The sequence below is a fragment of the Petaurus breviceps genome, unplaced genomic scaffold, assembly GCF_028583685.1.
Source record: "Petaurus breviceps papuanus isolate PSGF00001 unplaced genomic scaffold, PetGlider_PUasm1.0 582, whole genome shotgun sequence".
In the NCBI taxonomy this organism is placed as follows: Eukaryota; Metazoa; Chordata; class Mammalia; order Diprotodontia; family Petauridae; genus Petaurus; species Petaurus breviceps.
In genome coordinates, this window is record NW_027186390.1 from 13,683,300 (window position 1) to 13,699,497 (window position 16,198).

Sequence of the window (16,198 nt, forward strand, 5' to 3'; positions counted from 1 at the left end):
GATAGAAGACTTTATTCTGCATAGAGAGAAGCCAAAATAAACAACATCCAATAAGAGTCTAGACGTCACTGATTCAAATGGACCAAACTTCAGAATGTGCTAAGATTAGAACTTTATTTTCCAAGCATGCTGAAAAAAGAATCATTTGTTTGGATCAACCTTATTGAAAACATTACACTCTGCTGCTAGACAGGCTTTCTGTTTAGTTCTTAAAACTTGGTATCTACCAATACAATCATTCCTATTAAGAGGATATCTACCCTAGTCTCCTACTGTACTTAAGGGGAAATAAAGAAATTAACAGCAAATGAATAGGGAACGGAGCATACTGAGAGAAGGCTTGGCTTGATTACCAATTAAAAACTCTTGGTACAACAGAATATCATTTTTATCTCCAACACCAACAGTAGGCACTTGATAAATTCTTGTTGATTGCTGAAAGTCAGTATGTGAATTCCCTGTCCCTACTGACATTCCATGTGGTGTAATGTATAGGGTTCAATTTGGCATCAAGATCTGGGTTCAAATCTAGTCTCTGATATTTATTGGCTAGTTGATAGCTAGCAAAATATTTTAACTGATACCTGACATACCTACCTCACATGATTGTTGTGAAGCTCAAATGGTGTGATGTCCAAAATGTTAGCTATTACTACTTAGAGCACCTCTCCAAGTTTCAGAGATGGTCTGCATTGGTAGAGAGCTTCCTCATTTGAAATTCAACATACCAACAAAATCTTAGCTCTAATCTCCTACCTATTTGTAAACCTTAAAGAATTTTAATAATGTCATCTTTTATTGTTATTTCCCTTCCTGTTTCCCAGTAGCCAAAGTTCCCCTATTTCCTATTGTAGCTACAGGGGAATAGTCAAGGACAAGCAAAAGATCACTGACAAAATTCGAAACTCAATTCTTCCAAAGGCAGAAACTCATGGTAATGAAGTTTGTCTTTTAACTCCCAGTCTACAAATTTACTAACCAAAACAACTTCTCCAACTAGCTAGGTTCCACATAATTTTGATGAAACAGTATAACATGATGTCCTCAAAAGGAAAGATACTTAATACAGAAAACTTCTTTGTCCTCATTCCTGCCTGCTGTAGTCTTTAATATATATATATATATATATACACATACTTATTAAAGGACAATTTGCTACTTAATTCTGATTTCTAACTTAATTTAAAACATCCACAACACTCCCACACATTGATCCAAGGTAGACCCCTCTAGGGTCAAACAGAAAAACCCTGATTCCTCTTTTACATGACATCCCTTCAAATATTTGAAGGTCACTGTCATTGTTCCTCCATAAACCATAGTTTAACTAACACTAATTACCTAAAACAATCCTCATGTAATGTAATTCTGAGATACTTAACCAAACTAGTAGCCCCCCCTTGACCATGTTCTTAAGTGTCTCTCTCTTCAAATATGGTTCCCAGAACTGAAAATTCAAGAGGTAGCCTGATTTCAGACTAGTAAAATGATATCAGGGTCCCAATTCATCTGCATACTATATGCCAAATAATAGAAAGAACATTGAACTTCAGGCTCCAAAGCATTACTATTTGCTAATCACGTAGGTTCTCTATTTCTCTGCTTCATACATATGAAACTAAGATGATAATATTTGCAAATTTACCACACTTTGTTATTATAAAGAACTACACAAATGTGAGCCATGACTACTATTACATTACATTAATAATGACGCCATCTAATTAGCAAATGAGTTTTGCTTGGTCCCAGAAAGCAGAACTAGAAGCCCAGGGTGGACATCACCAAGAGGTAGATTTCCAGAGCTTAGTGGTGCCTGGCAAATAGTGGCACTTAATAAATGTTAACTGATGGACAGATTTCTGCTTTATGGAAGGGAAAAAAATCCTGGAAATTAGCATCATCTAAGAGCAGAATGGGATACTAAAGGACATGATGGGACCTTCTTCGATGAAAGATTTTGAGCAGAATTAGATTTTAACTATATTGGAGAACAGTTAAATAGAACAAAAAGTTTCATATATCAACTTTTGGTCACCCTTTGGAGTATCAACATGCAGTTTATCAGCCAATAAAACAAAGGTCAATGCCTTAACTAAACTAAAGACCTCCTACAATGTCATAAAATTGTGATCCTATGTTATTGAGAACTATGCCAATGGAATGAAAACAAGCTCTGGTGGATCTTACCAGTCTATCAGGGCTTTGAGTAGGTAAAGGACTACTCATCTTTCATCAGAGAACCAGTCTAGTTTAGTTCAAAGAAATGAGTTCACCTTTTCTAGTGTCAGAAACTATCCCAACAACTGCCAAGTTGTACAAGAGTGGATATCTGTGCTATTGGAGGAAGTATGAACATTAGAAAAAATTCTAAGTTTTTCAAGTACTACCGTGTTTCCCCGATAATAAGACACTGTCTTATTATTTTTTTGGACAGAAAAACACCAGAGGGCTTATTTTCAGGGGAGAGCTTATTTTAATGAACATTGACAGCGATTTTAATAAACAGGTAAATGTGAACAAAAAAATGTACCTTTATTCAATAAGCAAATCAATGGGGAAGAACAGGATAACGTGCTCACTGTTGCAGCTCTGATTGGATGCAGCTCGGAGCGCGGCGTGCATTTCACCCGGGGTGAGGGGGACGGTGCATACAGAGGGTACCGTAATGTAGCGTGTAGCGCAGGGAATCACCTTCACTACAGTAGCAATCTCAATAGGGCTTATTTTCGGGTGAGGGCTTATTTTAGAGGAACCTTACACAGTAAGGGGAGGGCTTATTTTCGGGATAGGTCTTATTATCGGGGAAACACGGGTAGTATCAATACAAATTCAGAAGTTTACTCCTGTAAGTTATGGACTTTCACAAAATAAGTTATAATATCCTTTATTACCATGATCTTTTATTTAATTTTAATTCACTGGGCAATTCCTGAGCTCTAGAGATAAATTATGAAATTAAAATCCTTCAGTTATTTCACCTACTCCAGGAAAGGTCTGAGTCAGAAATAAAATTATTTCAAGGAAGCTCGCAGTTCATCGAAGACAGAAATTTGGTTTGAGAAATTATGCTATTTCTTTTAAACACACAGTGGGGAATAAAGAATAATCTATAACACAGAGGGCCAGTATGGGGAAATTGACCAACTCTCTACCTATTTTCATAATACTTAACACTTGCAGTATAGTGAATACCCAATACAAGTAACTTTAAACATAAAGACAAAAATCCTATTTGATAACATCCTCTAATTTTTTATTATCAGCCATCAGCACTACTCTCCATTTACACACAAAAGTTGGAAATTAAATATATTCTTAACTATATAACCTATATGCTTCTTCCATTATATTAGGAGATGATAATCTGCAAATAAATTCCTAAATTCCTATTTGAGCATAATACTTTTAACTGCATATAAATGAAACTAACAATTTTTTTAAAAAATTAATTAGCACTCAGTTAATGTGAAAGTTACTATACCAGGAATGCAGGATTGGTTTAATATTAGGAAAACTACCAGCATAATTGACCATATCAATAACAAAGCTAGCAGAAACAATATGATTATGTCAATAGATATAGAAAAAAATTTGACAAAATATATCACCCATTCCTATTAAAAACACTAGAGGGAATAGGAATAAATGGAGTTTTCCTTAAAATGTCATCAGCAAATATTATATGTAATGGGGATAAGTTAGAAGCATTTCCAATAAGATTGGGGTAAAACAAGGATGTCCATTATCACCACTGTTATTCGTTATGGTGCTAGAAACATTAGCTTTAGCAATAAAAAAAAGAAAAAGAAATTGAAGGAATTAAAATAGGCTAAGAAGAAACAAAGCTATCACTCTTTGCAGATGATACAATGATATACTTAGAGCATCCTGGAGAATCAAGTAAAAACTTCTTGAAATAATATACAACTTTAGCAAAGTTGCAGGATATAAAATAAACCCACATAAAACATTGGCAATTCTATATATTACTAAAAAAGCCCAACAGCAAGAGATAGAAAAAGAAATTCTATTTAAAGTTACTGTAGGCATTAGAAAATATTTGGGAGTAGTCCTGCTAAAACAAACCCAGTAACCATTATGAACACAATTACAAAATACTTTTCACACAAAAAAGATCTAAATAATTAGAAAAATATCAGTTGCTCATGGGTAAGCTAAGCTAATATAATGACAATTCCACCTAAATTACTTTACTTGTTCCGTGTCATACCAATCAAACTACCAAAACACTATCTTATACAGCTAGAAAAAAATCATAACAAAATTCATCTGGAAGAACAAAAGGTCCAGAAAATCAAGGGAATTAATGAAAAGAAATTCAATGGAAGGTGGTTGAGCCATACCAGATTTTAAATTATATTATAAAGCAGCCATCATGAAAACTACTTGGTACTGGTTAAGAAATAGAGGGATGGATGAATGGAATAGTTTAGTTACACAAGTTGCAGTACTCAATGACTATAGTAATCTACTGTTTGATAAACCCAAAGACTCCAACTCCTGGAATAAAAACTCACTATTTGACAAAAATTGCTGGGGAAACTGGAGAATAGTATGGCAGAAACTAGGCATAGATTAAGATCTTACACCATACACCAAAATAGAGTGAAAAATGGGTAGACGATTTAGATATGAAGGCTGATAAGTAAATTGGAAGAGCAAGTTTACCTGTCAAGATTTATGGAGAATAGAAGAATTTATGACCAAACAAGAGATAGAGAACAGTATGAAATTCAAAATGGATAATTTTGATTACATGAAACTGAAAATTTTTGCACCAACAAAGCCAATGCAACCAAAATTAGGAAGGAAACAGAAAATTGAAAAAATATTTATAGCAGCTCTTTATGTGGTGGCAAAGAATTGGAAATTGAGGGGATGCCCATCAGTTGGGGAATGGCTAAGCAAGTTGTGGTACATGAATGTAATGGAATACTATTGTGCCACTGAGCAGGCAGACTTCAGAAAAACCTGAAAAGAAGTATAGGAACTGATGCTAAGTGAAGCAAGTAGAACCAGGAGAATACTGTACACTGTGATAGCCACATTGATGACTAGCTTTGATAGACTTAGCTCTTCTTAGCATTGCAAGGATCTAAGATATTCCTAAAAAAGACTCATGATGGAAAATGCTATCCAAAGACGGAGCAAGAACTATGGAGTCTGAATGTAGATTGAGCTGCATATTATTTGCTCTTTCTATTTTGTTTGTTTGTTTCTTCTTTTTTATAGTTTCTCCCATTAGTTCTAATTCTTCTTTACAACATGACTAATGTGAAAATAGGCTTAATATGAACACATATGTACAGCCTATATAAAATTACATGCTGTCAAGGTGGGGGGAAGGGAGAGATGAGAAGAAAATTTGGAACTCAAAATCTTATGGAAGTGAATACTGAAAAATAAAAATAAATAAATACTTAATTTTAAAAACATTTGAAGTTATAATAAAAAATTTAGGGAAAGACTGCAGAAACTATACGGTTCAAAGACCAGATGAAGACTGAGGGAAGCCAATATGTCTCAATTCCAAAAATTCCATGCAATCAGCCTGAAACAACAGTTCTTACTTTTTTCTAATACAGGTCAGTGAAAATGACATCTGTGACCTAATAAATGATAAAGAGTATCATTTATTAACTCATGAAAAAGTATAAAATGAAAAGTTTCATTCTTTGGATAAAACAAGAGGTATGACAGTGATAAAAACATCTGGATAGTATTTAGATAATTAAAACAAACTTGTGTTTTACTAGTAAGGAAGAAAAAATAATTTTTATCTTGAACAATGAAGAATATAATAAAAAAATGTTTTACTGTAAAATAATCACAATCCAGAAAAAAAGAAGCAAACATACTACTAAAAAAATTATAAATTTCTGAAAACTAACATTTTTAACAGTTTACTAAAATATTTATTTATCATTATATTACAAAGTTCAATAAGAAAGAAGTATTTCTATAATGTGCACATGGGGAAAAAAACCATTTAAAAAGACTAATTTATCTGTCTCTTCAGTCAAATGTTCCAAACTGGCACTATTCCTTTACAGCAAGAAAAACGGGAAAACAATCCAAGAGGGTTTCAGTTTTAGAGTTAGGCTGTTAAAAAATGGTTTCTCTCAACAGACCTCCTACACACAATTTTATATATCTTTCCATCATTACAGATTTTTAGCTTCTCATGGATTCTAAAGAGTCATATTCACAGGAAGGTTGGAGTGTTAAAATGGAAACAGAGAAACAAAATAGTACAAATACACATTTTTTTCTAGATGACATTTTTTCACAAGGACATGTATTTTCACTAGTGAAGCTAAGTACTACCATGGACACCCCCTCCACTAATGCAGACTGCCAAATCATAAGTAATTTAAAGGCTTATGGAGAGACATGGGCTTAAGAGGTTACTCTCATGATCACACAGATAGTATTAGCATGTCTCAGAAGCAGGTCTTGAACCCAGGTCCTTCTTGCCTCTAAGGCTGGGTCTCTGTATCCTATATCATATTGCCTCTCAAGCTATTAGGCCTTGGGAAACAGGATATAGACATATTCAGGGGACTGAGGAAATTAAATCAGAAGATGGGTCTTTGTCATTCTGTGGGAATAAGAGTCTTTACCTTTTATTGCCTTTAGTAAGTCTGGGGAAAGATAGTTATTGAGGGGGAAAAAAGTAGGTACTAATAAGACATGAGTTTCTTTTTTTTTTTTTTTTTTTTTTTTTTTTTGGAGGGGTGGGAAGGGAAGTTGGGGTTAAGTTGGGCCCAAGGTCACAGGACTAGTAAGTGTGTCAAGTGTCTGAGGTCAGATTTGAACTCAGGTCCTCCTGACTTCAGGGCCAGTGCTCTATTCACTGCACCACCTAGCCACCCCTGACATAAAAGTCTGCATGTTGTTCAGAGCTCAGATTTTAGTATGAATGGGAAACAGACATAGTACAGATCAAGGGAAAAATCATTTTCTCCTAGAATGTAGAGATTAGCAAAATGTCCCAATCAATTTGTATGTACATGCTAACATTCTATGTTATGAAAATGAGTCTAATGTTTTATGGAATTACTTTAGGCCAATGGTTCAGAAGAGTCATTTCACCACTATCTTTCTCATGGTATGCCATATAGATTCATGTGATCGTACATTTTTTTTCCTTTAGCAACAGAACAGAGATGATAGATAAATTACATCCTGCCTAGGAAATATGATATTGTAGACCGGCAAGTAGTACCAACAAGTTTGCATAGTAATTGTGGTTTTCCTAACTAAAATATATTTCTTTTTATTTATATGATATATGTGCATTAGAAGAGCCATCAACTATCCTAAACAACTCCCTGGAATGGAATTTAATCCCTCTCCTATTTCACTCAGTCCAACAGTAAGCAATGTGCTACGAAGGCCACAATTGGAACTCAGAAAATTCCTAAAGCCCTGTGGATAATATTCTCAGTATCTCTGGGATTAATATACCAAGTTTCTGAAAAGTAAATGGACAAGATATAGAGATTGCTGGAAAGTCTGAGAAAACAGGCAGGAATTCAACAACCGTTTGATAAAGCTGAAGGACAGGAAAAATATGAAGAAACTTTCACTCCGGTGAATATCATTGAGCACAAAAGAACAGAAGACAGCTTTTAAAAAAGCCTGCAGCTTTTTTCAGGCTATATTATTCTCTCAACTAGTACTTTAAATGTTTATTAAATATAAACATATTAAAATGGCACATGGGTTGAGATTTCATTTTCCAAGATGTTACCAAAGCATTTTATCTTCAATGTAATTTGAAATGATAGAAAATAACAAAAGATAAAAGCTGGGGGCTTATGGTATCAAAGTAATATGAAATAATGTTTCTTAGAATTGGTAGTAACATTTTCTTACATAGTTGAATAAGAAATTTTATGATGTTTAATAAGAAAACGATTTTAAACAGTAATTCCACATTAGTATCACAAATTAGTATCACTAATGTTCAAATGTTTTCAATAATTAGAAGGAACAACTTGAGCTCTCAGTCTGGGAGTGTCTTTCATTCCAGAACCTGGAGTTGCCCTCTACATCATTACTCAATAAAACTCAGTGCGGAAAACTGCTTACTTTGACATGACTCTGGGCTCCTAAATTGTAGATTTCTGTAGGTTTCACTTCATTAATTATCTTCACAAGGCAGGTACTGTCCGTGAGATCTCCATAATGCAATTTCATATCTTTGGGGTTCAAGAACACACCGTTAGAAAAAAAGCAAATCAAAGTGATTAAGAAAAATTAAAACAGATAAGCACATTTAGAAAGTTTGAAGCTTCATGTGAAATAAGTAAATTTACCTTCATAGGCTCATTAGCAGTAAAATTTAATTGTCACTTTAAAATAACTTACAAAGAAGATATTAAAAGATTCTTTTAAAACTATGATTTTACTATATCATATGCAATTAGTTCAATAAGTACTTATTAAGTGTCTACTATGTTCAAGGAACTATAATTAAATATTTATTGAGCTATTATTATGTAGAAGACAATAAGCCAGATGATATATAATTCATAAATCATACTTTTTCATTAAAAATTCTAAGAAATATGCTATGTGAAAGCTGAATACTATGGAGCAAAAAGAATCCCTATTAAATATCTATGCTTTTAAAGAAGAAAAAAATCATGGTAATAAAACTGGTCATGAAAATACTTTTATACTTGTTCACATGCTACTACCTGGGGGCTCTCTAAGTGCCATATAAGCATGAATATTATTATATTCTTCCCTGTTCCTCTCAAATTTAAAAGAATTAAGTTTACATTCCCTGATGGGTAAGAAGACCTAACTCCCAAAGATGATAATCAAAAAGTAAATATTCTGCTAAAGGCTCTTCAGTCCTCTTCAGTTAACTGATGTATTATACCTACTTGCATATACTTACAAAGCCTAAATGGCACAAGACAGAATGACAGAAAAGTGGCTGGATTTGAAATCAGAGGACATGTTTACATATCCAAGCTCTGTTATATTTCCGCTATGTAGAAATGGGTCAATCACATAATCTCATTGGGCCTTAATGTCCTCATCTCTAAGGTCCCTTCTAACTCTCAATTTATTTTTTTTTTTTGCCTTTTTTGGAGGGCAATTGGGGTTAAGTAACTTGCCCAAGGTTACAGGGCTAGGTTGTGTGTGTGTGTGTGTGTGTGTGTGTGTGTGTGTGTGTGAGTGAAGTGTCTGAGGCCAGATCCAAACCCACGTCCTCCTGACTCCGGGGCTCGCACTTTACTCACTGTGCCACCTAGCCGCCCATTAACTCTCAATTTAGGATCCTATAATTTAACTCATCCATATATTTACTAATAACCTTCACATTATTTTCACATAACCTTGATCTTTTTTTTGTGCAAGTCAAGTAATCTAAAAGACACTATCAAAGGAGATAAAGGCCTGAATGAGGAAATGGAATAGTTATTTTTTTTTAAAAAGAGAGAGAAAACATTTGGATAGCTTTAGTAAGAATCTATACCCATGAGATATTAAATGAAAAGGAAGGAAGGAAAGATGGGAAGAAGGGAAAAAGGAAAAAAGGAAGGAAGGAAGAAAGGAAGTAGGGATAGAGGGGAAAAGGCAGGGAGGGAAAGAGGAATAAAAAATGTATTAAAAACTACTATATGCCAGGCATTATTCTAAATGTTTTATAAATATGTCAATATTTTCAAGTATTATCATCATAAGAATTCTGGGTGTTATTATGATCACGATTTTACACTTGAGGGAACTGAGACAGACAGATGTTAAATGACTTCCCCAGAATCACACAGCTAATGAGTGAGTTGGAGTTGAACTTAGGTCTTCTTAACTCCAAACCCAGCACTCAATATGCTATGCCAAGAAGATTTCTAAAGCTTTGGCAACTTTCCTATTGGAAATTTATGGGGAGGGGGGGGGCGCTAGGTGGCGCCGGCCCCAGAGTCAGGAGGACCCAAGTTCAGTTCCGGCCTCAGACACTTAACTTAACACCCACACAAAAAAACTAGCCATGTAACCTTGGGCAAGTTACTTAACCACAAATGCCCTTCAAAAGGCAAAAAAAAAAAAAAAGAAATTTATGGAAATACTTGCACAAGAACTGCATATGATAAAAAGATAGGAGAGATTGTAATCTGCTTCTATGGAAGAACTGAACACCATTGAAATCAGTAATTCATAAGATTAACAATAAGTTATGGAACCCTAGGCTATGTCTAGAGTCAGAAGTTGTCATCTTATTCACTTTGCACAAGAATAAGAAACATTTTCAAGGTGAATATTTGACATCTGAAATAGGGAGTACAATACTGTATTAGTTTTCGATGGTGGCAGAGCATTGCACTGGCAGCTGGAAGAAATAACTAATTTGGATTATTAGTTATCAAGACATAGTCCTTGACTTCAGAGGACTTAAGTATACTCAAATATAGAGAAGAGATACAAACATTGACAGTTATAATAGACATCATGTGAGAAGTACACTAATGAAATACAAAACAAAATGCTACATCAGATCTGAAAGATGCAAACCTTACAGACCAGAAAAATCAGGGCAGCCTTCATGAAAGAGATGGTATTTGCAATGCACTTTAAAATACAGGTTTGAAATCTAAAAAGTTGGGGAAAATATCTGGTTCTGACTCATTCAAGGGGGCCTGGCTGATATTGCTACTAACGTGTTGAGACATCCAGGAAGCTTTGGACATATGGATCTCTTGATGTGGAAATGTGACAGAAGTGTAAATATATACATATATATATATATATATACACCGTGTTTCCCCGATAATAAGACACTGTCTTTTTATTTTTTTGGACAGAAAAACACCAGAGGGCTTATTTTCAGGGGAGCGCTTATTTTAATGAACATTGACAGCAATTTTAATAAACAGGTAAATGTGAACAAAAAAATGTACCTTTATTCAATAATGAATTCAATAAAGAACAGGATGACGCGCTCACTGCTTCAGCTCTGATTGGATGCAGCTCAGAGCGCGGCATGTGTTTCACCCGGGGTGGGGCGGTGCATACAGAGGGTACTGTAATGTAGCATGTAGTGCAGGGGATCACCTTCACTACAGTAGCAATCTCAATAGGGCTTATTTTTGGGGGAGGGCTTATTTTAGAGGAATCTTACACAGTAAGGGGAGGGCTTATTTTTGGGATAGGTCTTATTATCGGGGAAACACGGGTATATATATATATATATATATATATATATATATATATATAAACACTCACTATGAATGACATCCTTCTTACCTTAGGAAATCTGCTTGTTCAATGTATTTTAATTAATATACTTGCCGATCACATATTCCTGCCTTTATGAATGAATTTAAATTTTTCAACTAAACATAATAGCCTGATTAAAAATAAAAAAAACAAAAAAGGAAGGGAGGGAAAAGTGCTAATTATGACAATCTTCCAGACTTACACCAGTATGGGTATACTCCTAAATGGTAAAAACTACAAACCTTCTATATACCTTAGAAGATGGTCTCTAGGGTCTGTAGCCAAGAGTCTGACATGGAGACCAACTATCTAATCACAAGCCCTGCAAACTTACTGATGTATTCCTCAGATCACAGAAGACTATATTCAAAGTCTTTCCAACTTAGTAGGATCTCAAAGAGCTTATTCTTCTTGGGAATAACCTTTGCACAGTCAGAATCACCTCCACATCATGTTTCCACAGTGAAGTCAGACTTTGGTGAAGGCAGAAAACTAACATTCTCCATTATTTGCATAAAAGGGACTTCACAGTTTGAAGTACATGGGTCATCAGATAATCATTATGGTACAGTTTCCCACATGAGAGTATACTGTCCTACTGGGGTAGCAGAGTTCCTTCTACACTTTAGGAATTCCTTTAGGAATCCAATCTCAGCTTTATCCTAGGGGATGCTCTGGCAACTTAAAAGCAGGAAATGTTCTTTTCCTAAGGCATGTAAACAATCAGCAAAGCAGACAAGTAGTACATAAATGAGATTTGACAGGAGTGAAAAATAGGTTTTAAATGCTAAATTATTTTTCTTATCCTTTAGGTGAAATTGAAAAAAAAATCATACATGAAAGAAAATGGCTTACTTCCTTCAATATGAGCCTGAGGGTTCTTATACAGATGCTCAATCCGCCCTGTGTTGAAGGAACTTGATCGACGTACAATTCCATGGACCTATGTTGTTGTTTTTATAATGAGAAAAAAAAAAACAGAAAATTATAAGAAAAAGTATAATATGGTAGTATAGTATACAGCTCAATAACTGGTTTACTAGAATTTATAGTAAAGGCATCAAATGGCACATCTTTTTATTGACTAAGTAAAAAGGATGACTTAAAAAAAAAACCAAATAATTGGAAATAGTACCAATGGTTAACTTTTATTTTTTGGCTCTTCCCCCAGGTCTCTCTTCCTAACCTTAAAAAACATACACATAAAAACCTCACAGGTAATTGGTTAATTATGTGGTTTCAGAATGAAAGCTTAACTCTAGCTACCATAGGCTATGAATTTCCAAACACACACACACACACACACACATACACACACACACACACACATATACCCACAATATATTGCTGACAGGCCTATCTCTCTATTCTGAAACTGAAGACAGACCATGTACAGCGGTATCAGCGAGGAAAAACCATCTTGCTTGTTTAATACATAACAAATCTTGCTATGGTTTCTAAAGCTAACATTATTTTTCTTAGTGGCCTAGGAACTGTTTACTCTGGGAGAGATCACTTAACATTTCTGAGCTTTAAAGTATGGTCAGGGTGTCACTGTATTTACCAACTTAACTTTGATCTTATTTACACATAACTCCTCTGCAATTTGAAAGGTAACAAAAGATTATACTCACACATATGTACATATATAGTTAGGATATATGTGACAGAAAAAGGAAAGGGATGGGTCAGTTATCAAGAACAAGGCACACCAGCTATACAGTCCAAACAGGACAGAGAAGAGATTACTGCTATCACCGAATTCAAGTAAGCAGAGGCTTCAGGCAGAATCCTACTCTCTATGATGTATGAGTGAAGAGAGGTCATTTTAAATTTTATTTTTGAATTAACTACAATAATTAAAATAGTTGGAACAAGAATATGTACCAGTCTGATGGTAAAGAAAAGGCTATGTGAAATTAGTACATAAGGGAAATTGTTCAAGACTTGATCCCACTTCCTCCTTATGCAAAGATTGCACCTTTTGTGTTGCCAGTGTTAATGTCAGATTAGGTCACAAGTTGGACAAGTGCCAAGTCTGGAATGGCAGCTTTAATTTCAACATTTGACTCATTCTTAAAATCTTTGTTAAATATTAGGTGGATTCTTTTTTGCCCATCTTAATGGTTCTCTTTTTACCCTACCTCTTTCTCTTCATTTCTGAAAACTTGATTAAGCTTAGATTCAATTTTGGGATCACCATCATAGGGAGAAAATGAACAAGAATGAATCTGAATACAGATATAGGTGTCATTTTTATGGTGACAGACATGGGTAATTAAATTGTCTAAAATTTTATACTAATTTAAAACCTTTTAAATCTAAATTTTGTGAAGCTGACAGTAGTACTTTTGTCTCTTTGACACATAGTTCATGTATTTCCTTATATGAAGTAAAATACTCTTATAAATGAACTAAAACTGAATATTCTGTTTGACAGGTTAGCCAAAACACACAGAAACTAATTTAAAGTATTTTTTTCCAAAGGACTAATACATGAAAGCTCATTAAATAAGATAAGTATATGGGAAACCGCTCAATAACCTGAGTTTTCAGTAGGCAAACATTAAAAAAGAGAAACATTGTAGGCAAACATAGGAAAAGGGGATGGCAAAGGAAAAGATTGGATAGATAGTGTCATGGAAACAATGAACATGAACTTTAGCAGACTTCAAGAGATAGTGGAGGACATAAGGTCCTGGTGTGCTATGGTCTCTGTGGTCACTAAGAGTCAGATACAACTGAACAACAACAACAAAAAAACTGTACAGCTTTAAATTACTTCTTTTACAAATATGTATATGTAAAGAAAAAAACTTCATTAAGTCCTCTTTTATTTTTGTCAAATTTACAAGATATAAACTTGATAAACAGTTATGACTATTCTACAAGTTCATGGATTTTTTAATCCAAGTATACATATAAAGTCTTAATCATAATTTTATTCCCCTCTTGAATTCAGATTTATCATTACTTAAGAAGAAAGTTTCTTTACCTGGTAAAGAGAAGTTCAAAGAATAAAAGTAGGTTATTAATTTTTAAGCAATGAAAAACAATGCTAAGATCATATAAACTGCCCTATCACATTTTTAAATCAATCAACAAAATAAAATATTGCTATGTCAAATAAAAAGACAACATTACAGGGGCAGATAGGTGGCACAGTGAGTAGAGCACCTGCCCTGGAGTCAGGAGGACCTGAGTTCAAATCCTACCTAAGACACTTAACACAAAAACTAGCCATGTGACCTTGGGCAAGTCACTTAACCCCAACTGCCCTCCAAAAAGCAAAAAAAAAAAAAACAAAGACAACATCGCAGAAGTTTGCTATGTTTACATAGACAATTCTGATACAAGTCAGAGGTAGATCATAGTTGGCTATATAATGTTTGATCAAAAAAACAGTCTACATTTCATCAGTAACAGCAGGTAACACTCCAACCAGGTATACAGTGCAATTCACGTGCAGGTATGTACGTATATTGTATATATGCATGTATATTGGTATGTATATTCAAAGAGAAATACTACTTAAAACATTTAATCCATGATAGAAGGCATTATCATAAGAACTAATGAAAGCTGAGTCTTTTTGTAACAGAGGTGAAACAAACTGTGCATAATCTGGCTAAGAATGTAAGATTAGTGAACTCTTCATAAAAGAGATATATATGGGATTTTGGAATGCTATTGTTTTTTAAAGGGTATGGGCTTCAGTTATTGGGTTTTCTTGTGGAGGGAGCAGAGATGAGAGGGTGTAGAAACTCATAGAATAAGAGTTCTTCTACAAACTGAAGTCAATGTTTAAAATTAATTGGTCAAAGCATTTAAAAAAATAATAGTTCAAAATCAACAAACTAGTAAAATCACTGAATTCTCAAAATAGAGTACATGTTTCATGTCACATTCAATTATGTGGAAGGAAAGGAAAACTTCTTAAAGTACTCAGTATCAGAGAAAAGTCTATTTGAAGTGAACCCCTACAGTCAGATAAGTAATAGTTCAAAAAAATCTTTAATATTTAATGAAGAAAAGAGAAACTGTTCTAACTTAAACTCAAATTCCTGACTGCAGATTTCTCTTGGAGGCATATTTTCTTCATTGGATACCAAATACTATTTGTCATTTGAGAAGTGTAGAAGATTCCAATAAAAGGGGAAAATTAGCAACTCAATTAATTATGCATTCCTGAAAACATATACTGTGGTAATCATTTGCTTGAAACATCAGGATATTTGGCCAAGGAACACAAAAAAGGTGAGTCAGATCTGTGCAGCTACAAGGTCCTCAATCTGATCAATTCGGGACTTCCTAAATTATCAGTGCAGGGATTGGGTTTGCTATCTAATTTCTCTTGCAGTCCTGTTCATTACAGCACTTCTAGGATCCAAATAAATGGGTTCCTCTCTAGGGATGTGTCATGAATAGTCTTCTTGAAAAAATACCATGACATGGATTCACATTTTACTCTGTTACTTGTAATTTTGAATATGCTACTTTATAATTTTTCAAGTCATGCTATATATGCATTTTACTGGTTTCTAGATGGATTGGAATCTTTTCAAAGGTGAAAACTGTCTCATTTCATAGGAATGAAGACCTCAGAGTTTAAAGTTACCTCAAATCAGAGGTCATGAAAAGCAACCAGTATGTCAACAAGAGTACCTTCCAAAACACCCTGAAAGGGAAATTATTCAGCCTCCTCTAGAGGATATTCAGAAATTGGGAACCTATTGTTTCCCCAAGAGCCCATTCCCACTTTGAGAAAGTTTTAATTTTAAGGAAGCTTTTTTTTTCTTATATCCAACCAAAAATTGGCTTTCTTGGATCACCCATGGTTCCAAGTTCTGTCCTCTGTGCCCAAACAAACCAAGAAAATCAAGATCCCTTTCTCACAACAGAACTTGAAATATGTGAAAACAATTACCATGACCTC

At 34.3% G+C, this 16,198-nt stretch overlaps 1 protein-coding gene across 4 annotated transcripts in view; it reads right to left on the minus strand.

Annotated features, from left to right (window-relative positions):
- The window catches only part of GMDS (GDP-mannose 4,6-dehydratase), a 799,941-nt gene that overhangs the window by 627,167 nt on the left and 156,576 nt on the right, over positions 1–16,198 (minus strand). For all 4 annotated transcript variants that reach the window (XM_069103602.1, XM_069103600.1, XM_069103601.1 and 1 more), the window contains exons 3-4: positions 12,118–12,205; positions 8,122–8,231 (exon numbers count right to left, since the gene is read on the minus strand). In XM_069103602.1, the coding sequence (XP_068959703.1) occupies positions 8,122–8,231; positions 12,118–12,205 (198 nt within the window). The remainder of the gene's footprint in view (positions 1–8,121; positions 8,232–12,117; positions 12,206–16,198) is intronic.